This window comes from Nelusetta ayraudi, unplaced genomic scaffold, assembly GCF_046127955.1.
Source record: "Nelusetta ayraudi isolate G7.1 ecotype Tasmania unplaced genomic scaffold, CSIRO-AGI_Nayr_v1 ptg000048l, whole genome shotgun sequence".
Taxonomy (NCBI): domain Eukaryota; kingdom Metazoa; phylum Chordata; class Actinopteri; order Tetraodontiformes; family Monacanthidae; genus Nelusetta; species Nelusetta ayraudi.
Window position 1 is genome coordinate 10878807 of NW_027466098.1, and position 26662 is coordinate 10905468.

At 41.2% G+C, this 26662-nt stretch overlaps 5 protein-coding genes and 1 pseudogene across 5 annotated transcripts; all 6 read left to right on the forward strand.

The window, feature by feature from the left end:
- The first annotated feature begins 26 nt into the window (after positions 1 to 26).
- On the forward strand, positions 27 to 3988 carry LOC142895033 (extracellular calcium-sensing receptor-like). Its single transcript, XM_076035759.1, has 9 exons — positions 27 to 169; positions 322 to 616; positions 736 to 822; positions 1004 to 1273; positions 1751 to 1957; positions 2038 to 2307; positions 2522 to 2749; positions 2858 to 2981; positions 3075 to 3988. The coding sequence occupies exons 1-9, from the start codon at positions 33 to 35 to the stop codon at positions 3986 to 3988; spliced, it is 2532 nt and encodes an 843-aa protein (XP_075891874.1). The 5' UTR covers positions 27 to 32.
- A 725-nt stretch (positions 3989 to 4713) lies between these two features.
- On the forward strand, positions 4714 to 8692 carry LOC142895034 (extracellular calcium-sensing receptor-like). Its single transcript, XM_076035760.1, has 9 exons — positions 4714 to 4886; positions 5078 to 5372; positions 5480 to 5566; positions 5756 to 6025; positions 6431 to 6637; positions 6719 to 6988; positions 7213 to 7440; positions 7562 to 7685; positions 7779 to 8692. Exons 1-9 carry the CDS (start codon positions 4750 to 4752, stop codon positions 8690 to 8692), a joined length of 2532 nt encoding a protein of 843 aa, XP_075891875.1. The 5' UTR covers positions 4714 to 4749.
- Positions 8693 to 9423: 731 nt separating this feature from the next.
- On the forward strand, positions 9424 to 13382 carry LOC142895035 (extracellular calcium-sensing receptor-like). Its single transcript, XM_076035762.1, has 9 exons — positions 9424 to 9590; positions 9781 to 10075; positions 10184 to 10270; positions 10468 to 10737; positions 11155 to 11361; positions 11443 to 11712; positions 11927 to 12154; positions 12269 to 12392; positions 12469 to 13382. Exons 1-9 carry the CDS (start codon positions 9454 to 9456, stop codon positions 13380 to 13382), a joined length of 2532 nt encoding a protein of 843 aa, XP_075891877.1. The 5' UTR covers positions 9424 to 9453.
- Positions 13383 to 16068: 2686 nt separating this feature from the next.
- On the forward strand, positions 16069 to 20320 carry LOC142894979 (extracellular calcium-sensing receptor-like). The gene is made up of 9 exons (XM_076035706.1): positions 16069 to 16178; positions 16350 to 16644; positions 16764 to 16850; positions 17041 to 17310; positions 17721 to 17927; positions 18001 to 18270; positions 18485 to 18712; positions 18827 to 18950; positions 19028 to 20320. The coding sequence occupies exons 1-9, from the start codon at positions 16069 to 16071 to the stop codon at positions 19939 to 19941; spliced, it is 2505 nt and encodes an 834-aa protein (XP_075891821.1). The 3' UTR covers positions 19942 to 20320.
- Positions 20321 to 22247: 1927 nt separating this feature from the next.
- Positions 22248 to 23003, forward strand: LOC142894981 (extracellular calcium-sensing receptor-like; annotated as a pseudogene).
- Positions 22929 to 26188, forward strand: LOC142895036 (extracellular calcium-sensing receptor-like). Its single transcript, XM_076035763.1, has 7 exons — positions 22929 to 22950; positions 23349 to 23497; positions 23913 to 24074; positions 24201 to 24470; positions 24685 to 24912; positions 25027 to 25150; positions 25244 to 26188. Exons 1-7 carry the CDS (start codon positions 22929 to 22931, stop codon positions 26155 to 26157), a joined length of 1869 nt encoding a protein of 622 aa, XP_075891878.1. The 3' UTR covers positions 26158 to 26188.
- Positions 26189 to 26662: the final 474 nt, after the last annotated feature.

The following is a 26662-nucleotide window of genomic DNA, read 5'->3' on the forward strand; positions in this document are numbered from 1 at the left end:
TTGAGTCCTCCCCACCTTACCCCTCCTGCCAGATGGAGGGACAGTTTCGTCTCAATGGGATGAGCCAGACTGGAGATGTGGTTCTGGGAGGATTGTTTCCGATACACTTATTTTCCGTCTTTCCCGACATGTCTTTCACCTCAGAACCGGAACAGCCCACTTGCCATGGGTGAGTGTGTGAGCGAGACTAGGATGATTTCAAATACTTGTAATATGATTCCTGCTGTGTTAAATGTCCTTTTTTCATTAGACTGAAATATGTCAAATTTAAATTGACTCATCACATTGATCAACTTTGAAAGAAACACTTTATTTCTGTAGTTTTCATGTTCTAGGGTTCAGGCAGGTCCAGACTATGGTGTTTGCCATTGATGAAATCAACAAAAATTCCAACCTGCTACCAAACATAACACTTGGATACAAACTCTATGATAACTGTGGCAAACTAGCAATTGCATTCCGTGCCGCCTTGTCTTTGGTCAGCGGTAAAGAGGAGCAGTTTGTGTTGGAGGACACCTGTGAAGGAAATCCCCCAGTCATAGGGATTGTGGGTGATTCTTCATCGACACGTTCTATTGCCATCTCCACTGTTTTAGGTTTGTACAGAATACCAATGGTAAGTTTCAGCATTAACTTCTAAAAATACTCCTGAAACATTTTAAAAGCGAATATCCATTAATTAGTTATTTATGGAAGTTAACAATAAAATTGACATGTTGTCTGTTTCATCTGCAGGTGAGTTACTTTGCCACATGTGCCTGCCTGAGTGACCGGCAAAAATTCCCATCCTTTTTCAGAACAATTCCAAGTGATGCTTTTCAGGTGAGAAGAATAAAGATGCATTTCAAAGACAGCGTGCCAGTAAATGGGACTCAGAGTAAAGAAACATCACGTCACTGAGAAAAGAAAGACCTTTTGTTACTCATAGGCATTTACACTACGTCTGTGTTTAATTTCCATGTTCAAATAGTTTTAACACTCAATCCTTCTCTGACTCCTCCAGGTGCGAGCCATGATTCAAATCCTCCAACATTTTGGATGGACATGGACAGGCTTGTTAATCAGTGATGATGATTATGGACGTCATGCTGCTCGGTCCTTTCAAGCTGACCTGTCTCAGTCAGGAGGAGGTTGCATCGCCTACCTGGAGGTTTTATCCAGAGGAAGAGATCATGAGGAATTAAAGAGGATAGTGGATGTGATGAGGAGATCCACAGCTCGCGTGGTGATTGTGTTTGCACATGAGAGCCACATGATTCAACTCATGGAAGAGGTGAATACAGTATATAATCCAGAAAGACTTTTGTATGGGAATATACAGTAGTCAAAAGATTTTTAGGCATACTTCAAATTTCATAAATCTCAGATATTGACATGAGATTGCAAGGAAATACTTTTTTGTCTTTCAAATGGTGTGGCTGCACCAGACAAATACAAACAAATGCAAATAATTTATTTGTTGTTTAGCAATAACAAGATGAGTTACAACAGAAAAAAATTCTTGTACTTTATCTGGATGTGTGGCAAGAGACATTATCTTGCTAAACTGTCCAGTCTCAACCTGGATAGAACAGTACACGTGCAGCTGGGTGCGTCTGGATAGCTTAGTGGACTAAAAGAAGTTGCACTTGTAAATTTAACAATGATTCCTGATGCAATATATCACACATGCAATTCCAGTCAAGACACCAAATGTAAATATTTAAATTGGGAAAATACATAATGTTCTATTATTTGTTTCTGTGCACAGGTGGTGAGGCAAAATGTCACAGGCCTGCAGTGGATGGCTAGTGAAGCTTGGACAGCAGCTGCTGTGCTCCAGACTCCTCAGCTAATGCCATACCTGGCTGGAACACTAGGCATCGCCATCCGTCGAGGGGAAATACCAGGACTGAGGGAATTTCTCCTTCAAGTACGTCCTGACCAGCAGCACAACAGCAGTCATGGAAATAAAATGGTGAGAGCTGAAACATCAACGTAGTCACACCACCGACACAATATTTTGGTATGTAAAAATAATAATTGATTATGTTTCAGGTAAAGCAGTTTTGGGAGCATACATTTAAATGCAGATTTGCAAGGACAAATCACTCAGACCCAGGAAGGCCATTGTGCACTGGACAAGAAGACCTTTTCAGTGTAGTCACTGAGTTTCTGGACATTTCAAACCTCCGGCCAGAGTATAATGTGTACAAAGCAGTGTATGCTCTGGCATATGCCTTTGATGATATGCTGAGGTGTGAACCAGGGAGAGGCCCTTTCAGTGGGAACAGCTGTGGTGACTTGAAAAGCCTGGAGCCATGGCAGGTTTGATATCCGAGACAACTGTATGTTACTCTATTGAAACCTATTGAATCTCTTTGGTATAGTAACAGAAATCTTGGAAAAACTAACACATTGTTTTGTATACCTATATGTATGTGTTTGAGAGAGGTAGCAAAGTGGGTAGTTATATGTTGCACAATAAATGTTATGATATTAGCCTATACTTTTAATACATGACTTATTTTGCTTTCAACAGCTTGTACATTATTTACAAAAGGTCAACTTCACCACATGGTTTGGTGATGAAGTCTCCTTTGATGAGAATGGGGAAGTTTTACCAGTATATGACATCATGAACTGGGCGCTGCTGCCTGATGGCACAGCTAAAGTTCAGAATGTAGGTGATGTCAAAAGATCGGCACTAAAAGGAGAAGAACTCACAATTAAGGATGACCTTATCTTTTGGAACTTTGAATCAAAACAGGTAACACACTGCAAAGATTATTCGATGCCTGTGGAATTGCTCACAATTACATTCCATTTCAATAGAATAAGACTGTTTGTTTGTTTGTTTGAATCATTGTTCACATAGGCTCCTCGGTCAGTGTGCAGTGAGAGTTGTCCTCCTGGTACCAGAATGGCCAGAAAAAAAGGACAACCTGTGTGCTGCTTTGACTGTGTCCCTTGTTCTGAGGGAAAATTCAGCAATAACACTGGTTGGTTTTCAGTTTTAGATATGATAGTGAAGAACATAATGGGAAAACATGAAGGATATAAGACCTCTTTTAAAACTGTCTCCATCATCTTAGACTCCATGGAGTGCAGCAGCTGTCCAGAGGACTTCTGGTCCAGCCCACAGCGTGACCACTGTGTCCCCAAGAAAACAGAGTTCCTCTCCTATCAAGAACCTCTGGGGATCTGTTTGACAGCTGCTTCCTTGCTGGGAACATTCATCTCTTCCATTGTTCTGGGCATCTTCATCTGTCACCATAGCACTCCAATAGTTCGAGCCAACAACTCAGAGCTCAGTTTTCTAATATTGGTATCAATTAAACTCTCCTTCCTGTGTTCTCTGCTTTTCATTGGCCGCCCCAGGCTGTGGACATGCCAGCTGAGACATGCAGCCTTTGGCATCAGCTTTGTCCTCTGTGTCTCATGCATCCTGGTGAAAACCATGGTGGTTCTGGCTGTGTTCAAGGCCTCCAAGCCAGGAGGGGGCGCCAGTCTGAAGTGGTTTGGCGTGATGCAGCAGAGAGGGACAGTTCTGGGTCTTACTTCCATCCAGGCAGCAATCTGCACTGCTTGGCTTGTGTCTTCCTCACCTGCTCCACATAAAAACACACAATACCACAATGACAAGATAGTTTATGAGTGTGTTGTTGGGTCAACTCTGGGTTTTGCAGTTCTACTTGGTTACATTGGCTTGCTAGCTATCATTAGCTTCCTGTTAGCATTCCTGGCGAGGAATCTTCCTGACAACTTTAATGAAGCCAAGCTCATCACATTCAGCATGCTGATCTTCTGTGCTGTATGGGTGGCCTTTGTCCCTGCTTATGTTAATTCCCCAAGTAAATATGCAGATGCAGTGGAGGTATTTGCTATTTTAGCTTCCAGCTTTGGCCTCCTGGTGGCACTGTTTGGCCCAAAATGTTACATTATTCTGCTGAGACCAGAGAGGAACACAAAAAAAGCAATCATGGGTCGAGTTACGCCCAAAACATGAAAGCCGGGAAATATTTCACTTTCTAACTCAAATGCAAATATATGCAATAAAGTTGTAGCAAAAATTAATTGTTGATATGTGTGAATTATTTCTACTTTTCTCATGGTCAAATGCTTCTGATCACACAGGTGATAAAAAAGCAAATCTAGTACAGGAAGTGAAACAAAAATAAAATTCTTCATCCAAATATCTGAGACTCGCACTTTAAATCTTGAAGATAACAAGGTGGAATGACAAACTCTGTTCCAGGGCTGGTATATTGCTTGGCTCAGTCCCTAATAAGCACACGCCGACACAACAGGGAGATGACCTTTTATGGTGACTATCTTTTTTTTACCAGTAAGACAAATGTCACCCCTCATCACCTTAGTAGAACCAACAAAAGCTGATGAAATTCAACAAAAATGTAAACAACTATATTCCAAACTATTTAATAAACTAACACAGTTAAGGTGATTATTTTTTTAAATAAGCTGGCTTCTTTTTGCACTATTCAATTTGGCTTGTATTTATTCATGTAGAAATAGGCTTTTAAAGATGTTAATACACAATAAAACATAAGGAGCGGTCGGCCCTGCCCTTTCTCTTAAGAAAGACAGGACTGAAAATCCATAAAAGGAGGGTCCACTGCAACACAGGACAGAGATCGAGAGATCATGTGGGCATTCATCAAGATCACACTGCTGTTGCTCCTTTATTACCTGCTGCTGCATTCATGCTCTCGCTGTGTTGAGTCCTCCCCACCTTACCCCTCCTGCCAGATGGAGGGACGGTTTCGTCTAAATGGGATGAGCCAGTCTGGAGATGTGGTTCTGGGAGGATTGTTTCAGATACACTTCTTTTCCGTCTTTCCCGACTTGTCTTTTACTGCAGAGCCGGAACAGCCCACTTGCCATGGGTGAGTGTGAGTGAAACACAGCATATTACAAATATTTGCAATGTGCATTCAAGCTTTGTTCATTTTTCGCCGTAAATGGAAAATCTTAGTCATGTGAAAAATGTTCAATTTTTGCATTTAACCAAAATTTTTGATTTTTGAATGGATTCATTGAATTGTTCAATTTTAACAAACATACTATATTTCTGTAGTTTTGATGTTCTAGGGTTCAAGCGGGCCAAGACTATGGTGTTTGCTATTGAGGAAATCAACAAAAATTTCAAACTTCTACCAAACGTAACTCTTGGATACAAACTCTATGATAACTGTGCCAAACTAGCAATTGCATTCCGTGCCGCCTTGTCTTTAGTCAGCGGTCCAGAGGAGCAGTTTGTGTTGAAGGACACCTGTGAAGGAAATCCTCCAGTCATAGGGATTGTTGGTGATTCTTCGTCGACACGTTCTATTGCCATCTCCACTGTTTTAGGGTTGTACAGAATACCAATGGTAAGTTTCAGCATTGCCTTCTTGAAACATTTTGAAAATGAATATTATGAATTAGTCATCTTTGGAGGGTAACAATAAAATTGACATGTTGTCGATTTCATCCACAGGTGAGTTACTTTGCCACATGTGCCTGCCTGAGCGAGCGGCAAAAATTCCCATCCTTTTTCAGAACAATTCCAAGTGATGCTTTTCAGGTGAGGAGAATAAGAATACTATTAAAAGAAACTGTACATGTGAATGTTCCACAGATCAAAGAGACATGAGGTTACTGTAAATTAAAAGTGGAAAAAAGAATTGGGTCTGTTCACTGGCAGTTACACTCTGTGTTTAATCACTGCGTTTACAGAGTTTTAAAATTAAATATTTCTCTCTGACTCCTCCAGGTGCGAGCCATGATTCAAATCCTCCAACATTTTGGATGGACATGGACAGGCTTGTTAATCAGTGATGATGATTATGGACGTCATGCTGCTCGGTCCTTTCAAATTGACCTGTCTCAGTCAGGAGGAGGTTGCATCGCCTACCTGGAGGTTTTACCCTGGGCCAGAGATCATGAGGAATTTAAGAGGATAGTGGATGTGATGAAGAGATCCACAGCTCGCGTGGTGATTGTGTTTGCACATGAGAGCCACATGATTCAACTCATGGACGAGGTGATCTTGACACTGTATCTAATCTACTAAGACTGGTGTATGAAAATATACCCTTGCAGAAAGTTTTCAAACACACTTACAATTTCATAAATCTCAAATATTGTCACAACATTTGTGAATGAAAGTGAATTTTATAATTAAAATTATGTTGCTCCATCTTGTACTTGCCCTGGATGAGTGGCAAGAGAGAACTTGCTGAAATTTCCAGTCTCAACCAGGTTGGAACAGTGAAAAAGCAACAGGGTGCATGTGGGTTGTGGGTGACTGGACAAAAAGAAGATGAACTTTGAAATGTAGGAATGAATCCTGATGTAATATATCACACATGCATACGGTGTCGATATACTAAATGTAAACATTTCAACTGGGAACAATATGTAATCTGCTATTGGCTCCTGTGCACAGGTGGTGAGGCAGAGTGTCACAGGCCTGCAGTGGATGGCTAGTGAAGCTTGGACAGCAGCTGCTGTGCTCCAGACTCCTCAGCTAATGCCATACCTGGCTGGAACACTAGGCATCGCCATCCGTCGAGGGGAAATACCAGGACTGAGGGAATTTCTCCTTCAAGTACGTCCTGACCAGCAGCACAACAGCAGTCATGAAAATGACGTGGTGAGAGCTGAATCATTGACGTAGTCACATCACCCAAAAAATTGTGCGGTATGTAAAAATAATGCTTTGATTATGTTTCAGGTAAAGCAGTTTTGGGAGCATACATTTAAATGCAGATTTGCAAGGACAAATCACTCAGACCCGGGAAGGCCATTGTGCACTGGACAAGAAGACCTTTTCAGCGCAGTCACTGAGTTTCTGGACATTTCAAACCTCCGGCCAGAGTATAATGTGTACAAAGCAGTGTATGCTCTGGCATATGCCCTTGATGATATGCTGAGGTGTGAACCAGGGAGAGGCCCTTTCAGTGGGAACAGCTGTGGTGACTTGAAAAGCCTGGAGCCATGGCAGGTTTGATATCCAAGACAACTGGATGTTACTCTATTGAAACCTATTGATTCTCTTTGGTATAGTAACAGAAATCTTGGAAAAACTAACACATTGTTTTGTATACCTATATGTATGTGTGTGAGAGAGGTAGCAAAGTGGGTAGTTATATTTTACACAAAATAACTAACTAAATGTTATGATATTAGCCTATACTTTTAATACATGACTTATTTTGCTTTCAACAGCTTGTGCATTATTTGCAAAAGGTCAACTTCACCACATGGTTTGGCGATGAAGTCTCCTTTGATGAGAATGGTGATGTTTTACCAGTATATGACATCATGAACTGGGTGTTGCTGCCTGATGGCACAGCTAAAGTTCAGAATGTAGGTGATGTCAAAAGATCGGCACTAAAAGGAGAAGAACTCACAATTAAGGACAATCAAATCTTCTGGAACTTTGAATCAAAACAGGTAACACACTGAATGATTTATTAGATGCCTGTTGATTTCATCACAAAAATAATTACATCCATTTCAATAGAATAAGACTGTTTGGTTGTTTGTTTGCTTGTTTGAATCATTGTTCACATAGGCCCCTCGGTCAGTGTGCAGTGAGAGTTGTCCTCCTGGTACCAGAATGGCCAGAAAGAAAGGACAACCTGTTTGCTGCTTTGACTGTGTCCCTTGTTCTGAGGGAAAATTCAGCAATGACACTGGTTGGTTTTCAGATTGACATGTGATAGTGAAGAACATAATGGGAAAACAAGAAGGATATAAGACCTCTTTTAAAACTGTCTCCATCATCTTAGACTCCATGGAGTGCAGCAGCTGTCCAGAGGACTTCTGGTCCAGCCCACAGCGTGACCTCTGTGTCCCCAAGAAAACAGAGTTCCTCTCCTATCAAGAACCTCTGGGGATCTGTTTGACAGCTGCTTCCTTGCTGGGAACATTCATTTCTGCCATTGTTCTGGGCATCTTCATCTGTCACCATAGCACTCCTATAGTTCGAGCCAACAACTCAGAGCTCAGTTTCCTGCTGTTAGCGTCACTCAAGCTATGTTTCCTGTGTTCTCTGCTTTTCATTGGCCGTCCCAGACTGTGGACATGCCAGCTGAGACATGCAGCCTTTGGCATCAGCTTTGTCCTCTGTGTCTCATGCATCCTGGTGAAAACCATGGTGGTTCTGGCTGTGTTCAAGGCCTCCAAGCCAGGAGGGGGCGCCAGTCTGAAGTGGTTTGGTGCCATGCAGCAGAGAGGGACAGTTCTGGGTCTTACTTCCATCCAGGCAGCAATCTGCACTGCTTGGCTTGTGTCTTCCTCACCTACTCCACATAAAAACACACAATACCACAATGACAAGATAGTTTATGAGTGTGTTGTTGGGTCGACACTTGGTTTTGCCGCTTTACTTGGTTACATTGGTTTGCTGGCTATCATTAGCTTCCTGTTAGCATTCCTGGCGAGGAATCTTCCTGACAACTTTAATGAAGCCAAGCTCATCACATTCAGCATGCTGATCTTCTGTGCTGTATGGGTGGCCTTTGTCCCTGCTTATGTTAATTCCCCAGGTAAATATGCAGATGCAGTAGAGGTATTTGCTATTTTAGCTTCTAGCTTTGGCCTCCTGGTGGCACTGTTTGGCCCAAAATGTTACATTATTCTGCTGAGACCAGAGAGGAACACAAAAAAAGCAATCATGGGTCGAGTTACGCCCAAAACATGAAAGCCGGGAAATATTTCACTTTCTAACTCAAATGCAAATATATGCAATAAAGTTGTAGCAAAAATTAATTGTTGATATGTGTGAATTATTTCTACTTTTCTCATGGTCAAATGCTTCTGATCACACAGGTGATAAAAAAGCAAATCTAGTACAGGAAGTGAAACAAAAATAAAATTCTTCATCCAAATATCTGAGACTCGCACTTTAAATCTTGAAGATAACAAGGTGAAATGACAAACTCTGTTCCAGGGCTGGTATATTGCTTGGCTCAGTCCCTAATAAGCACACACCGACACAACAGGGAGATGACCTTTTATGGTGACTATCTTTTTTTTACCAGTAAGACAAATGTCACCCCTCATCACCTTAGTAGAACCAACAAAAGCTGATGAAATTCAACAAAAATGTAAACAACCATATTCCAAACTATTTAATAAACTAACGCAGTTAAGGTGATTAATTTTTTAAAAAAGCTGGCTTCTTTTTGCACAATTCAATTTGGCTTGTATTTATTCATGTAGAAATAGGCTTTTAAAGATGTTAATACACAATAAAACATAAGGAGCGGTCGGCCCTGCCCTTTCTCTTAAGAAAGACAGGACTGAAAATCCATAAAAGGAGGGTCCACTGCAACACAGGACAGAGATTGAGAGATCATGTGGGCATACATCAAGATCACACTGCTGTTGCTCCTTTATTACCTGCTGCTGCATTCATGCTCTCGCTGTGTTGAGTCCTCCCCACCTTACCCCTCCTGCCAGATGGAGGGACGGTTTCGTCTAAATGGGATGAGCCAGTCTGGAGATGTGGTTCTGGGAGGATTGTTTCAGATACACTTCTTTTCCGTCTTTCCCGACTTGTCTTTTACCTCAGAGCTGGAACAGCCCACTTGCCATGGGTGAGTGTGAGTGAAACACAGCATATTACAAATATTTGCAATGTGCATTCAAGCTGTGTTCATTTTTCATCGTAAATGGAAAATCTTAGTCATGTGAAAAATGTTCAATTTTGCATTTAACCAAAATTTTTTATTTTTGAATGGATTAATTGCATTGTTCAATTTTAACAAACACACTATATTTCTGTAGTTTTGATGTTCTAGGGTTCAGGCAGGCCCAAACAATGGTGTTTGCTATTGAGGAAATCAACAAAAATTCCAACCTTCTACCAAACGTAACACTTGGATACAGCCTCTATGATAACTGCCTCAAACTAGCAATTGGTTTCCGTGCTGCCTTGTCTTTAGTCAGCGGTCCAGATGAGCAGTTTGTGTTGGGGGACACCTGTGAAGGAAATCCTCCAGTCATAGGGATTGTGGGCGATTCTTCGTCAACTCGTTCTATTGCCATCTCCACTGTTTTAGGGTTGTACAGAATACCAATGGTAAGTTTCAGCATTGCCTTCTTGAAACATTTTGAAAATGAATAACTAGTAATTAGTCATCTTTGGAAAGTGACAATAAAATTGACATGTTGTCTGTTTCATCCACAGGTGAGTTACTTTGCCACATGTGCCTGCCTGAGCGAGCGGCAAAAATTCCCATCCTTTTTCAGAACAATTCCAAGTGATGCTTTTCAGGTGAGATGGATAATAATGCCTTTAAAAAGAGTTGTGCAGGTCAATGTTACACAGGACAAAGTCACATCAGGTCACTGTAAATCAAGATCAAAGAAAAGAGATGAGTTGGTTTGTACTTTACCAGCTACACTCGTTCTGCCTTTACTAACTGTGTTTGCAGGGCTATATCACTCAATATTTCTCTCTGACTCCTCCAGGTGCGAGCCATGATTCAAATCCTCCAACATTTTGGATGGACATGGACAGGCTTGTTAATCAGTGATGATGATTATGGACGTCATGCTGCTCGGTCCTTTCAAACTGACCTGTCTCAGTCAGGAGGAGGTTGCATCGCCTACCTGGAGGTTTTACCCTGGGCCAGAGATCATGATGAATTAAAGAGGATAGTGGATGTGATGAAGAGATCCACAGCTCGCGTGGTGATTGTGTTTGCACATGAGAGCCACATGATTCATCTGATGGAGGAGGTGAACATTTGATTTTGATATAGTATCTAATCTACTAAGATGACTGTTGTATGAACATATACAGTTGCAGATTGTTTTCCAGATGCATTTACAATTTTATTATTTTCAAATATTGCCCAGAAATTTTTGCATGAAAATAATTTTTTTCATGTAAATGGTGTTTCTGCATCTTGTATTTGCCCTGGAGGTGTGGCAAGAGACAACTTGCTGAAATATGCAGTCTTAAACTGGATGGAACAGTGAACATGCAGGAGGGTGCATGTGGGTTGTGGGTGACTGGACTAAAAGAAGCTGCACTTGGAGATTTAACAATGATTCTTTCTGCAATATATCACACATACGTGGGGCGTCAATACACTAAATGTAAACATCTCAACTGGGAACATTATCTATTGTTCTATTTGCTCTTGTGCCCAGGTGGTGAGGCAGAATGTCACAGGCCTACAGTGGATGGCTAGTGAAGCTTGGACAGCAGCTGCTGTGCTCCAGACTCCTCAGCTAATGCTATACCTGGCTGGAACACTAGGCATCGCCATCCGTCGAGGGGAAATACCAGGACTGAGGGAATTTCTCCTTCAAGTACGTCCTGACCAGCAGCACAACAGCAGTCATGAAAATGACGTGGTGAGACCTGAATCATCAATGTAGTCACATCACCCACAAACTAGTTTGGTATGTAAAAATAATGCTTTGATTATGTTTCAGGTAAAGCAGTTTTGGGAGCATACATTTAAATGCAGATTTGCAAGGACAAATCACTCAGACCCAGGAAGGCCATTGTGCACTGGACAAGAAGACCTTTTCAGCGCAGTCACTGAGTTTCTGGACATTTCAAACCTCCGACCAGAGTATAATGTGTACAAAGCAGTGTATGCTCTGGCATATGCCCTTGATGATATGCTGAGGTGTGAACCAGGGAGAGGCCCTTTCAGTGGGAACAGCTGTGGTGACTTGAAAAGCCTGGAGCCATGGCAGGTTTGATATCCAAGACAACTGTGTGTTACTCTATTGAAACCTATTGAGTCTCTTTGGTTTAGTAACAGAAATCTTGGAAAAACTAACACATTGTTTTATATACCCATATGTATGTGTTTGAGAGAGGTAGCAAAGTGGGTAGTTATATGTTTCACAATAAATGTTATGATATTAGCCTATACTTTTAATACATGACTTATTTTGCTTTCAACAGCTTGTGCATTATTTGCAAAAGGTCAACTTCACCACATGGTTTGGTGATGAAGTCTCCTTTGATGAGAATGGGGATGTTTTACCAGTATATGACATCATGAACTGGGTGTTGCTGCCTGATGGCACAGCTAAAGTTCAGAATGTCGGTGATGTCAAAAGATCGGCACTAAAAGGAGAAGAACTCACAATTAAGGACAATCAAATCTTCTGGAACTTTGAATCAAAAAAGGTAACACACTGAATGATTTATTAGATGCCGATGGAATTCCACACAAAAACGATTACATCCATTTCAATAGAATAAGATTTGCTTGTTTGCTTGTTTGAATCATTGTTCCCATAGGCTCCTCGGTCAGTGTGCAGTGAGAGTTGTCCTCCTGGTACCAGAATGGCCAGAAAGAAAGGACAACCTGTTTGCTGCTTTGACTGTGTCCCTTGTTCTGAGGGAAAATTCAGCAATAACACTGGTTGGTTTTGGGAAATGGGAAATGGGAAAACATGAAGGATATGAGGCCTCTTTTCAAACTGTCTCCATCTTCTTAGACTCCATGGAGTGCAGCAGCTGTCCAGAGAACTTCTGGTCCAGCCCACAGCGTGACCACTGTGTCCCCAAGAAAACAGAGTTCCTCTCCTATCAAGAACCTCTGGGGATCTGTTTGACAGCTGCTTCCTTGCTGGGAACATTCATCTCTGCCATTGTTCTGGGCATCTTCATCTGTCACCATAGCACTCCTATAGTTCGAGCCAACAACTCAGAGCTCAGTTTCCTGCTGTTAGCGTCACTCAAGCTTTGTTTCCTGTGTTCTCTGCTTTTCATTGGGCATCCCAGGCTGTGGACATGCCAGCTGAGACATGCAGCCTTTGGCATCAGCTTTGTCCTCTGTGTCTCATGCATCCTGGTGAAAACCATGGTGGTTCTGGCTGTGTTCAAGGCCTCCAAGCCAGGAGGGGGCGCCAGTCTGAAGTGGTTTGGTGCCATGCAGCAGAGAGGGACAGTTCTGGGTCTTACTTCCGTCCAGGCTGCAATCTGCATTGCTTGGCTTGTGTCTTCCTCACCTGCTCCACATAAAAACACACAATACCACAATGACAAGATAGTTTATGAGTGTGTCGTTGGGTCAACTCTGGGTTTTGCAGTTCTACTTGGTTACATTGGCTTACTGGCTATCATTAGCTTCCTATTAGCATTCCTGGCGAGGAACCTTCCTGACAACTTTAATGAGGCCAAGCTCATCACATTCAGCATGCTGATCTTCTGTGCTGTATGGGTGGCCTTTGTCCCTGCTTATGTTAATTCCCCAGGTAAATATGCAGATGCAGTGGAAGTATTTGCTATTTTAGCATCCAGCTTTGGCCTCCTGGTGGCTCTCTTTGGGCCAAAATGCTACATTATCTTGCTTAGACCAGAGAGGAACACAAAGAAAGCAATTATGGGCCGAGGAACCAACAAATTATAATAGTTCGGAAAAATATTCTGTTTTCTGAATCAAATGCAAACATATAGAGTAAATATGTAAAATAAATAAATAACTTTATATTGTGCCGTTTATTTTGTATTAAAGCAACTCTAGGTAACTTTTCGTCTGTAAAATTATGATGCTAAACTCAGTAAAGCAGTAGATAAACAATTAATAGGATCAATGGTGTCGCCTCGGCAGCGAGAGGGGGGTTGCGCCGGCTGTAACTGCACTGTGTAACTTACACGCACGACCCGACACGGCTTCTTGTGTCGTCATTACCGGGCGAACCACTTCACGGCAACGTCACACGTTTATTTAGAGGCAGTCTTACATACTACTATTACAAATACATAAGATTGTAAAATGACGGAATGGAACCCAATAAATAACCTCGATGAACGACAGCGTGTTTACTTCATCACTTCACCATTTCCACCGAATCAATGCGACGTTACGTCGTCTTAACGGTTGTTGTAGGTGTAACCGACTTTTGTGTTTAGCCAGCAGTTCTCCTATTTTGGCAGCTCTTAGTATGGTTCAATGTATAGGAAGTGAGGAGTTTATTTTGAAGGACAAAAGACCGGAAGTGAGAAGTGTGAAAGTGAAGTGAGGTGCGTTGGTATCGGAGGTGTTCAATAAAAAGAGAGTGTGGGCGAGCAACCTCTCGTCAGAAACTTGCAATCTGTGTTTGTGTATTATTTCCAGTGGAGCCCTCGCTGTAGGTGTCCAGAAGACTCGGCTACATAGGCATTACAGCTACCGGGTTTATAACCTGTTGTAATATTATAACCATTATTCACCACATCGTTTCCAAGCAATTTTCATCGACGAGAATGATGCAAACCAAGCGCAAAACACTGCCGTCTGGCTAAGCAATACACTATCCTTGTTTGTGTAATTGTAGTTGTCTGTCACATTCAAAAGAACAATATAACAATATTTAAAACAAACAAACATGTAACGCATGTTACTTTACCTTGTTGGTTGACATATTTCCAAGCGATGCTTCAGTATGCCGGCTGTGTCAACAAACCCACGTGAAGGACTGGTATTTTTCCTCTTTACGACACTGGCAAAGAGTATTTGCGGTTCTCAACCAGCAGGGATTAGTAATGAGTCCAAGTTACCTAGAGCTGCTTTAAAGGAGTTATTTCTACTTCCCTCACAAATCATAAGAAATACAAACAGACAAGAGTACAGAGAGTGGAACAAAAAAAACAAATTCTTTATCCACACATCTGAGACTCACATTTTCAATCTTGAACAGAAAAGGGTTGAAGAAACACACACAAGCGCGATAGTGCAATTGACTTACACAATGACTGGCATTGTTTTATAAGAGATGGAAACGCCAAAAAAGCTGACCCTAAATGAATGCACCTCATATTACCCTCAATATGACACTATGACACAGAGAATCCATAGAGCATCACACTTTCACATTACAACACTTTCATATCGGTGATCCAGTCAACAAAGCATAGTTTCCGGAGCATTTAAATAATAATAAAGACTAAGTAACTAAGGTCACTGATACTGTCAATACTTGCAAATAAAACGTCATTTTAAGAGATTCCTCAACAAGGTTTTAATAAATCCACCAACAGTACTCTGTAAGCTTAAACTCTTGACCAAACTGGTCCAATAAACTGCTCATTGTCGCAGATGTATGCGAGACCAACGAGACGATAACGGAACAAACTATTGAATCATTGAATTATTAAAGAATTGAACCTGTTGACGCAGCTGCTGTGCCAATGCACCACGTTATTTACATTTTAAATTGCAGATTATTTGCCAACTAAGTCTTTATATTCTTTATCAAACATCATAGGTTTGTGTCAACTGAAACTCTGGGTTGCATGAAGTCTGTAAGGTTCTCAGAACTCACACAGTACATGTATGTGAGGTTCAGTGTAAAGCCAGCTAGCTGGTCTTGGCATCGCAGACTCGAGGTCTGATTGGCTGTCGCAACTAATTGAGGTCCGTTCACCTACAGTGGACAGGAGCCTGCTATGTCAATTCTGAAGGCCTAAGGCAGATTTCATAGAACCTGACAAGACGAGCTAGCTGAAACATGATTGGATAAAAACTGCTCCGTATTTTACAACAGTGGAAGCAACGCAACTATGTGGATATTATTTGATGCAAAACTGGAGAATATGGAGAGTAATTTTATTATCATATTTACAGGAAAATGTTCTTTTCTAACAGTAGTTAGGCCAGCCGAGAAGGCTTAGCTGCTAGTGACAGCCTGCTAATGGATTTAGACAACCATGTTCAAAACAGGTTAATTTACACATTTGTTACAGTAAAAAATTAATAGAGTAAAGACGATTAATTATTCAATAGACATCATTTTCTACAATTTAAATTGGTGTTTAATCACTCACATTGAAAATGCCTATTTTAAAATACAATCAAAACATAATGAGCGTGAGGCCCTGCCCTTTCTATTACTTTGGGATCTATTGTTTTTTATCTAAGAAAAGACATTACGAGCAATACATAAAAGGAGGGTCCACTGCAGCACAGGAGAGACTGAGAAATCATGTGGGCATTCATCAAGATCACATTGCTGTTGCTCCTTTATCACCTGCTGCTGCATTCACACTCTGATTATGCTGAGTCCTCCCCACCTTATCCCTCCTGCCAGATGGAGGGACAGTTTCGTCTAAACGGAATGAGCCAGTCTGGAGATGTGGTTCTGGGAGGATTGTTTGAGATACACTTCTTTTCCGTCTTTCCCGATTTGTCTTTTACTTCAGAACCGGAACAGCCCACTTGCCATGGGTGAGTGTGTGAGTGAGACAATTAACTTGTACAAATAAATTCAATGTGCTTTCATGCTGTGTTAAAGGTTCATGTTACTCAATAGTTTAAAAAAATAAAACTAAACGGTGCAAAACTTACATGCAGTAATTACATTGTTCATTTTTAACAGATACACTATATTTTTAATAGTTTTGATGTTTTAGGGTTCAGGCAGGTACAAACAATGGTGTTTGCTATTGAGGAAATCAACAAAAATTCCAACCTGCTACCAAACGTAACTCTTGGATACGACCTCTATGATAACTGCCTCAAACTAGTTATCGGATTCCGTGCTGCTATGTCCTTCGTCAGCGGTCCAGATGAGCAGTTTGTGTTGGAGGACACCTGTGAAGGAAATCCTCCAGTGATAGGGATTGTGGGTGATTCTTCATCAACACGTTCTATTGCTATCTCCACTGTTTTAGGTTTGTACAGAATACCAATGGTAAGTTTTGGCATTGCCCTCTGGCAACGTTTTTGAAACATTTTGAAAACAAATATCCATTGATGAGGCTTCTTTGGAAAGTGACAATAAAATTGACATGCTGTCTGTTTCATCCATAGGTGAGTTACTTTGCCACATGTGCCTGCCTGAGCGAACGGCAAAGATTCCCATCCTTTTTCAGAACAATTCCAAGTGATGCTTTTCAGGTAATGATAATAAAAATGCATTTAAAATGAGTTGTGCAGGTCAATGTTAGACAGGACAAAGTCACATCTCGTCACTGTAAATGAAGAGCAAAGAAAAGAGATAAGTTGGCTTGTACTTTACAGTCTTTCTGCCTTTACTGACTGTGTTTGCAGAGCTATATCACTCAATATTTCTCTCTGACTCCTCCAGGTGCGAGCCATGATTCAAATCCTCCAACATTTTGAATGGACATGGACAAGCTTGTTAATCAGTGATGATGATTATGGTCGTCATGCTGCTCGGTCCTTTCAAACTGACCTGTCTCAGTCAGGAGGAGGTTGCATCGCCTACCTGGAGGTTTTACCCTGGGCCAGAGATCATGATGAATTAAAGAGGATAGTGGATGTGATGAAGAGATCCACAGCTCGCGTGGTGATTGTGTTTGCACATGAGAGCCACATGATTCAACTCATGGAAGAGGTAAACATTTGCTCTTGGTACTGTATCTAATCTACTAAGACTGGTGTTTGAAAATATACAATTGCAGAATGTTTTTCAGATGCTTTTACAATTTCACTACTCTCAAACATTGAAATGTTTACTTGATAATAATTTTTTTCATGGAAATGGTGTTGCTGCATCTTGTACTTGCCCTGGATGCGTGGCAAGCGACAACTTGCTGAAATATCCAGTCTTAACCTGGATGGAACAGTGAACGTGCAGGAGGGTGCATGTGGGTTGTGAGTGACTGGACTAAAAGAAGCTGCACTTGGAAATTTAGGAACTATAAATTATGCAATATATCACATATGGATGGTGCATCATTACACCAAATGTAAACATTTCAACTGGGAACATTATAATGTTATCACATTTAACATTGTGCACAGGTGGTGAGGCAAAATGTGACAGGCCTGCAGTGGATGGCTAGTGAAGCTTGGACAGCAGCTGCTGTGCTCCAGACTCCTCAGCTAATGCCATACCTGGCTGGAACACTAGGCATCGCCATCCGTCGAGGGGAAATACCAGGACTGAGGGAATTTCTCCTTCAAGTACGTCCTGACCAACAGCAGAACAGCAGTCATGAAAATGACATGGTGAGACCTGAATGATCAATGTAATCATTTAAAAAATGGGATATGTATAGATGCTGTTTTAATCATATTTCAGGTAAAGCAGTTTTGGGAGCATACATTTAAATGCAGATTTGCAAGGACAAATCACTCAGACCCAGGAAGGCCATTGTGCACTGGACAAGAAGACCTTTTCAGCGCAGTCACTGAGTTTCTGGACATTTCAAACCTCCGGCCAGAGTATAATGTGTACAAAGCAGTGTATGCTCTGGCATATGCCCTTGATGATATGCTGAGGTGTGAACCAGGGAGAGGCCCTTTCAGTGGGAACAGCTGTGGTGACTTGAAAAGCCTGGAGCCATGGCAGGTTTGATATCCAAGACAACTGTATGTTACTCTATTGAAACCTATTGAGTCTCTTTGGTATAGTAATAGAAAACTTGGAAAAACTAACACATTGTTTTGTATACCCATATGTATGTGTTTGAGAGAGGTAGCAAAGTGGGTAGTTATATGTTGCACAATAAATGTTATGATATTAGCCTACACGTTTAATACATGACTTATTTTGCGTTCGACAGCTTGTGCATTATTTGCAAAAGGTCAACTTCACCACATGGTTTGGTGATGAAGTCTCCTTTGATGAGAATGGGGATGTTTTACCAGTATATGACATCATGAACTGGGCGTTGCTGCCTGATGGCACAGCTAAAGTTCAGAATGTAGGTGATGTCAAAAGATCGGCACTAAAAGGTGAAGAACTCACAATTAAGGACAATCAAATCTTCTGGAACTTTGAATCAAAACAGGTAACACACTGAATGATTTATTAGATGCCGAAGTAATTCCACGCAAAAATGATTATAGACTTTTCAATAGAATAAGATTTGTTTGTTTGCTTGTTTGAATCATTGTTCACATAGGCTCCTCGGTCAGTGTGCAGTGAGAGTTGTCCTCCTGGTACCAGAATGGCCAGAAAGAAAGGACAACCTGTGTGCTGCTTTGACTGTGTCCCTTGTTCTGAGGGAAAATTCAGCAATAACACTGGTTGGTTTTCAGATTTACATATGATAGTGAAGAACATAATGGGAAAACATGTTTTAAAACTGTCTCCATCTTCTTAGACTCCATGGAGTGCATCAGCTGTCCAGAGGACTTCTGGTCCAGCCCACAGCGTGACCACTGTGTCCCCAAGAAAACAGAGTTCCTCTCCTATCAAGAACCTCTGGGGATCTGTTTGACAGCTGCTTCCTTGCTGGGAACATTCATCTCTGCCATTGTTCTGGGCATCTTCATCTGTCACCATAGCACTCCTATAGTTCGAGCCAACAACTCAGAGCTCAGTTTCCTGCTGTTAGCGTCACTCAAGCTTTGTTTCCTGTGTTCTCTACTTTTCATTGGGCATCCCAGACTGTGGACATGCCAGCTGAGACATGCAGCCTTTGGCATCAGCTTTGTCCTCTGTGTCTCATGCATCCTGGTGAAAACCATGGTGGTTCTGGCTGTGTTCAAGGCCTCCAAGCCAGGAGGGGGAGCTAGTCTGAAGTGGTTTGGCGTGATGCAGCAGAGAGGGACAGTTCTGGGTCTTACTTCCATCCAGGCAGCAATCTGCACTGCTTGGCTTGTGTCTTCCTCACCTGCTCCTCATAAAAACACACAATACCACAATGACAAGATAGTTTATGAGTGTGTTGTTGGGTCGACTCTTGGTTTTGCAGTTTTACTTGGTTACATTGGCTTACTGGCTATCATTAGCTTCCTGTTAGCATTTCTGGCGAGGAATCTTCCTGACAACTTTAATGAGGCCAAGCTCATCACATTCAGCATGCTGATCTTCTGTGCTGTATGGGTGGCCTTTGTCCCTGCTTATGTTAATTCCCCAGGTAAATATGCAGACGCAGTGGAGGTATTTGCTATTTTAGCTTCCAGCTTTGGCCTCCTGGTGGCACTGTTTGGGCCAAAATGCTACATTATCTTGCTGAGACCAGAGAGGAACACAAAGAAAGCAATTATGGGCCGAGGAACCAACAAATTATAATAGTTCGGAAAAATATTCTGTTTTCTGAATCAAATGCAAACATATAGAGTAAATATGTAAAATAAATAAATAAATACGTTTATATTATGCCGTTTGTTTTGTATTAAAGCAACTCTAGGTAACTTTTCGACCGTAAAATGATGATGCTAAACTCAGTAAAGCAGTAGATAAACAATTAATAGGATCAATGGTGTCGCCTTGGCAGCGAGCGGGGGGTTGTGCCGGCTGAAACTGCACTGTGTAACTTACACGCACGACCCGACACGGCTTCTTGTGTTGTCATTACAGGGCGAACCACTTTACGGCAACGTCACACGTTTATTTAGAGGCGGTCTTACATGCTACTATTACAAATACATAAGATTGTAAAATGACGGAATGGAACCCAATAAATAACCTCGATGAGAGAAAGTGTGTTTACTTCATCACTTCACCATTTCCACCGAATCAATGCGACGTTACGTCGTCTGAACAGTTGTTGTAGGCATTACAGCTACACGGGTTTATAACCTGTTGTAATATTATAACCATTATTCACCACATCATTTCCAAGCAATTTTCATCGACGAGAATGATGCGAACCAAGCGCAAAACACTGCCGTCTGGCTAAGCAATACACTATCCTTGTTTGTGTAATTGTAGTTGTCTGTCACATTCAAAAGAACAATATAACAATATTTAAAACAAACAAACATGTAACGCATGTTACTTTACCTTGTTGGTTGACATATTTCCAAGCGATGCTTCAGTATGCCGGCTGTGTCAACAAACCCACGTGAAGGACTGGTATTTTTCCTCTTTACGACACTGGCAAAGAGTATTTGCGGTTCTCAACCAGCAGGGATTAGTAATGAGTCCAAGTTACCTAGAGCTGCTTTAAAGGAGTTATTTCTACTTCCCTCACAAACCATAAGCAATACAAACAGACAAGAGTACAGAGAGTGGAACAAAAAAACAAATTCTTTATCCACACATCTGAGACTCACATTTTCAATCTTGAACAGAAAAGGGTTGAAGAAACACACACAAGCGCGATAGTGCAATTGACTTACACAATGACTGGCATTGTTTTATAAGAGATGGAAACGCCAAAAAAGCTAACCCTAAATGAATGCACCTCATATAACCCTCAATATGACAATATGACACAGAGAATCCATAGAGCATCACACTTTCATATCGGTGATCCAGTCAACAAAGCATAGTTTCCGCAACATTTAAATAAAATTTAAGACTAAGTAACTAAGGTCACTGATACTGTCAATACTTGCAAATAAAACGTCATTTTAAGAGATTCCTCAACATGTTTTTTATAAATCCACCAACAGTACTCTGTAAGCTTAAACTCTTGACCAAACTGGTCCAATAAACTGCTCATTGTCGCAGATGTATGCGAGACCACCGAGACGATAACGAAACAAACTATTGAATCATTGAATTATTAAAGAATTGAACCTGTTGACGCAGCTGCTGTGCCAATGCACCACGTCATTTACATTTTAAATTGCAGATTATTTGCCAACTAAGTCTTTCTATTCTACTTCTTCAAACATCATAGGTTTGTGTCAACTGAAACTCTGGGTTGCGTTAAGTCTGTAAGGTTCTCAGAGCTCACACAGTACATGTATGTGAGGTTCAGTGTAAAGCCAGCTAGCTGGTCTTGGCATCGCAGACTCGAGGACTGATTGGCTGTCGCAACTAACTGAGGTCCGTTCACCTACAGTGGACAGGAGCCTGCTATGTCAATTCTGAAGGCCTAAGGCAGATTTCATAGAACCTGACAAGACGAGCTAGCTGAAACATGATTGGATAAAAACTGCTCCGTATTTTACAACAGTGGAAGCAATGCAACTATGTGGATATTATTTGATGCAAAACTGGAGAATATGGAGAGTAATTTTATTATCATATTTACAGGAAAATGTTCTTTTCTAACAGTAGTTAGGCCAGCCGAGAAGGCCTAGCTGCTAGTGAAAGCCTGCTAATGGATTTAGACAACCATGTTCAAAACAGGTTAATTTACACATTTGTTACAGTAAAAAACTAATAGAGTCAAGACAATTAATTTTTCAATAGAATTTTCAATTTAAATTGGTGTTTAATCACTCACATTGAAAATGCCTATTTTAAAATACAATCAAAACATAATGAGCGTGAGGCCCTGCCCTTTCTATTACTTTGGATTCTATTGGTTTTTATACAGGAAAGGACATTACGAGAAATACATAAAAGGAGGGGCAACTGCAGCACAGGAGAGATTGAGAAATCATGTGGGCATACATCAAGATCACATTGCTGTTGCTCCTTTATCACCTGCGGCTGCATTCACGCTCTCATTATGCTGAGTCCTCCCCACCTTATCCCTCCTGCCAGATGGAGGGACAGTTTCATCTAAATTGGATGAGCCAGTCTGGAGACGTGGTTCTGGGAGGACTGTTTGAGATACACTTCTTTTCCGTCTTTCCCGACTTGTCTTTCACCTCAGAACCGGAACAGCCCACTTGCCATGGGTGAGTGTGTGAGTGAGACATGGAAAGTTTCTAATAATATCAATGTTGCATTGTTCATTTTTAACAAAACCTCTGTTTTCAATAGTTTTGATGTTCCAGGGTTCAGACTTGCGCAGACAATGGTGTTTGCCATCAATGAAATCAACAAAAACTCCAACCTCCTACCAAACGTAACTCTTGGATACAAACTCTATGATAACTGCCTCAAACTAGCAATTGGATTCCGTGCCGCTTTGTCTTTAGTCAGTGGTCAAGAAGAGCAGTTTGTGTTGGAGGACACCTGTGAAGGAAATCCTCCGGTCATAGGCATTGTGGGTGATTCTTCATCAACACGTTCTATTGCCATCTCCACTGTTTTAGGTTTGTACAGAATACCAATGGTAAGTTTTGGCATTGCCCTCCGGCAATGTTTTTGAAACATTTTGGAAACAAATATCCATTGATGAGGCTTCTTTGGAAAGTGACAATAAAATTGACATGCTGTCTGTTTCATCCACAGGTGAGTTACTTTGCCACATGCGCCTGTCTGAGCGAGCGGCAAAAATTCCCATCCTTTTTCAGAACAATTCCAAGTGATGCTTTTCAGGTGAGGAGAATGAAAATACATTTAAAAAGAGTTGTGCAGGTCAATGTTAGACAGGACAAAGTCACATCTCGTCACTGTCAATTAAGATAAAAGAAAAGAGATGAGTTGGTTTGTACTTTACAGTCTTTCTGCCTTTACTGACTGTGTTTGCAGAGCTATATCACTCAATATTTCTCTCTGACTCATCCAGGTGCGAGCCATGATTCAAATCCTCCAACATTTTGAATGGACATGGACAGGCTTGTTAATCAGTGATGATGATTATGGACGTCATGCTGCTCGGTCCTTTCAAACTGACCTGCCCCAGTCAGGAGGAGGTTGCATCGCCTACCTGGAGGTTTTACCCTGGGCCAGAGATCATGAGGAATTTAAGAGGATAGTGGATGTGATGAGGAGATCCACAGCTCGCGTGGTGATTGTGTTTGCACATGAGAGCCAAATGCTTTATCTGATGGAAGAGGTAAACATTTGATTTTGATATAGTATGTAATCGACTAAGACTGGTGTTTGAAAATATACAATTGCAGAACGTTTTTCAGATGCATTTACAATTTCACAAATCTCAAATATTGTCATGAAATGTTTGCGTGAAAATATTTTTTGTCATGTTAATGGTGTTGCTGCATCTTGTACTTGCCCTGAATGTGTGGCAAGTGACAACTTGCTGAAATATCCAGTCTTAACCTGGATGGAACAGTGAACGTGCAGGAGGGTGCATGTGGGTTGTGGGTGACTGGACTAAAAGAAGCTGCACTTGGAGATTTAGGAACGATAAATTATGCAATTTATCAAATATGGAATGTGTATCATTACATCAAATGTAAACATTTCAACTGGGAAAATTATAATGTTATCACATTTAACACTGTGCACAGGTGGTGAGGCAAAATGTGACAGGCCTACAGTGGATGGCTAGTGAAGCTTGGACAGGAGCTGCTACCCTCCAGACTCCTCAGCTAATGCCATACCTGGCTGGAACACTAGGCATCGCCATCCGTCGAGGGGAAATACCAGGACTGAGGGAATTTCTCCTTCAAGTACGTCCTGACCAGCAGCACAACAGCAGTCATGAAAATGACATTGTGAGACCTGAATCATCGATGTAATCATTTTAAAAAAAAAAAAAAGGGATATCTATAGATGCTGTTTTAATCATATTTCAGGTAAAGCAGTTTTGGGAGCATACATTTAAATGCAGATTTGCAAGGACAAATCACTCAGACCCAGGAAGGCCATTGTGCACTGGACAAGAAGACCTTTTCAGCGCAGTCACTGAGTTTCTGGACATTTCAAACCTCCGGCCAGAGTATAATGTGTACAAAGCAGTGTATGCTCTGGCATATGCCCTTGATGATATGCTGAGGTGTGAACCAGGGAGAGGCCCTTTCAGTGGGAACAGCTGTGGTGACTTGAAAAGCTTGGATCCATGGCAGGTTTGTTATTCGAGACAACTGAATGTTACTCTTTTGAAACCTATTGAGTCTCTTTGGTATAGTAACAGAAATCTTGGAAAAACTAACACATTGTTTTATATACCTATATGTATGTGTTTGAGAGAGGTAGCAAAGTGGGTAGTTATATGTTTCACAATAAATGTTATGATATTAGCCTATACTTTTAATACATGACTTATTTTGCTTTCGACAGCTTGTGCATTATTTGCAAAAGGTCAACTTCACCACATGGTTTGGTGATGAAGTCTCCTTTGATGAGAATGGGGATGTTTTACCAGTATATGACATCATGAACTGGGCGTTGCTGCCTGATGGCAAAGCTAAAGTTCAGAATGTAGGTGATGTCAAAAGGTCGGCACTAAAAGGAGAAGAACTCACAATTAAGGACAATCAAATCTTCTGGAACTTTGAATCAAAAGAGGTAACACACTGAATGATTTATTAGATGCCTAAGTAATTCCACACAAAAATTATTATAGCCATTTCAATAGAATAAGATTTGTTTGTTAGCTTGTTTGAATCATTGTTCCCATAGGCTCCTCGGTCAGTGTGCAGTGAGAGTTGTCCTCCTGGTACCAGAATGGCCAGAAAGAAAGGACAACCTGTGTGCTGCTTTGACTGTGTCCCTTGTTCTGAGGGAAAATTCAGCAATAACACTGGTTGGTTTTCAGTTTTAGATATGATAGTGAAGAACATAATGGGAAAACATGAAGGATATGAGACCTCTTTTAAAACTGTCTCCATCTTCTTAGACTCCATGGAGTGCAGCAGCTGTCCACAGGACTTCTGGTCCAGCCCACAGCGTGACCACTGTGTCCCCAAGAAAACAGAGTTCCTCTCCTATCAAGAACCTCTGGGGATCTGTTTGACAGCTGCTTCCTTGCTGGGAACATTCATCTCTGCCATTGTTCTGGGCATCTTCATCTGTCACCATAGCACTCCTATAGTTCGAGCCAACAACTCAGAGCTCAGTTTTCTAATATTGGTATCAATTAAACTCTGCTTCCTATGTTCTCTACTTTTCATTGGCCGTCCCAGGCTGTGGACATGCCAGCTGAGACATGCAGCCTTTGGCATCAGCTTTGTCCTCTGTGTCTCATGCATCCTGGTGAAAACCATGGTGGTTCTGGCTGTGTTCAAGGCCTCCAAGCCAGGAGGGGGAGCCAGTCTGAAGTGGTTTGGCGTGATGCAGCAGAGAGGGACAGTTCTGGGTCTTACTTCCATCCAGGCAGCAATCTGCACTGCTTGGCTTGTGTCTTCCTCACCTGCTCCACATAAAAACACACAATACCACAATGACAAGATAGTTTATGAGTGTGTCGTTGGGTCGACTCTGGGTTTTGCAGTTCTACTTGGTTACATTGGCTTACTGGCTATCATTAGCTTCCTGTTAGCATTCCTTGCGAGGAATCTTCCTGACAACTTTAATGAGGCCAAGCTCATCACATTCAGCATGCTGATCTTCTGTGCTGTATGGGTTGCCTTTGTCCCTGCTTATGTTAATTCCCCAGGTAAATATGCAGATGCAGTAGAGATATTTGCTATTTTAGCTTCCAGCTTTGGCCTCCTCGTAGCACTGTTTGGCCCAAAATGTTACGTTATTCTGCTAAGACCAGAGAAGAACACAAAGAAAGCAATCATGGGCCGAGGAACCAACAAACCATAAAAGTTTGGGAAAATATTTCATTTTCTGTATCAAATGCAAATATATAAAATAAATATGTTAAAATGTTTATATTTGTGTTATGTTTGTTTAATATAATATGAATTACTACTACTTCTCTCATAGATTATGCACATGTAATAAAAAACAGACAAGAGTACAGGCTACGGAGCAAAACATTAATTCATCGTCCAAATATCTGAGACTCACATTTTCAAACTCAAACATAAAAAGTGGAAGAAGCACATGCAACCACAAGAGTGGGATGGCCTTTAATGGTGACCACCCTTGTTTTATTAGTGATGGAAACGTAATGAAAAAAATTAGACAACCAAGTTCAAAACAGTTCAATTTAGCAATTCATGTCAGTAATACATTAAAACAGTCACGATTATTCATTGTTCAATAGACTTAATTTTTTACCTTTTTAATTGGTGTTTAATTACTTGCATATAAATTGGCTATTTTAATACAAAATCAAAACATCATGACAGTAATGCCCTGCCCT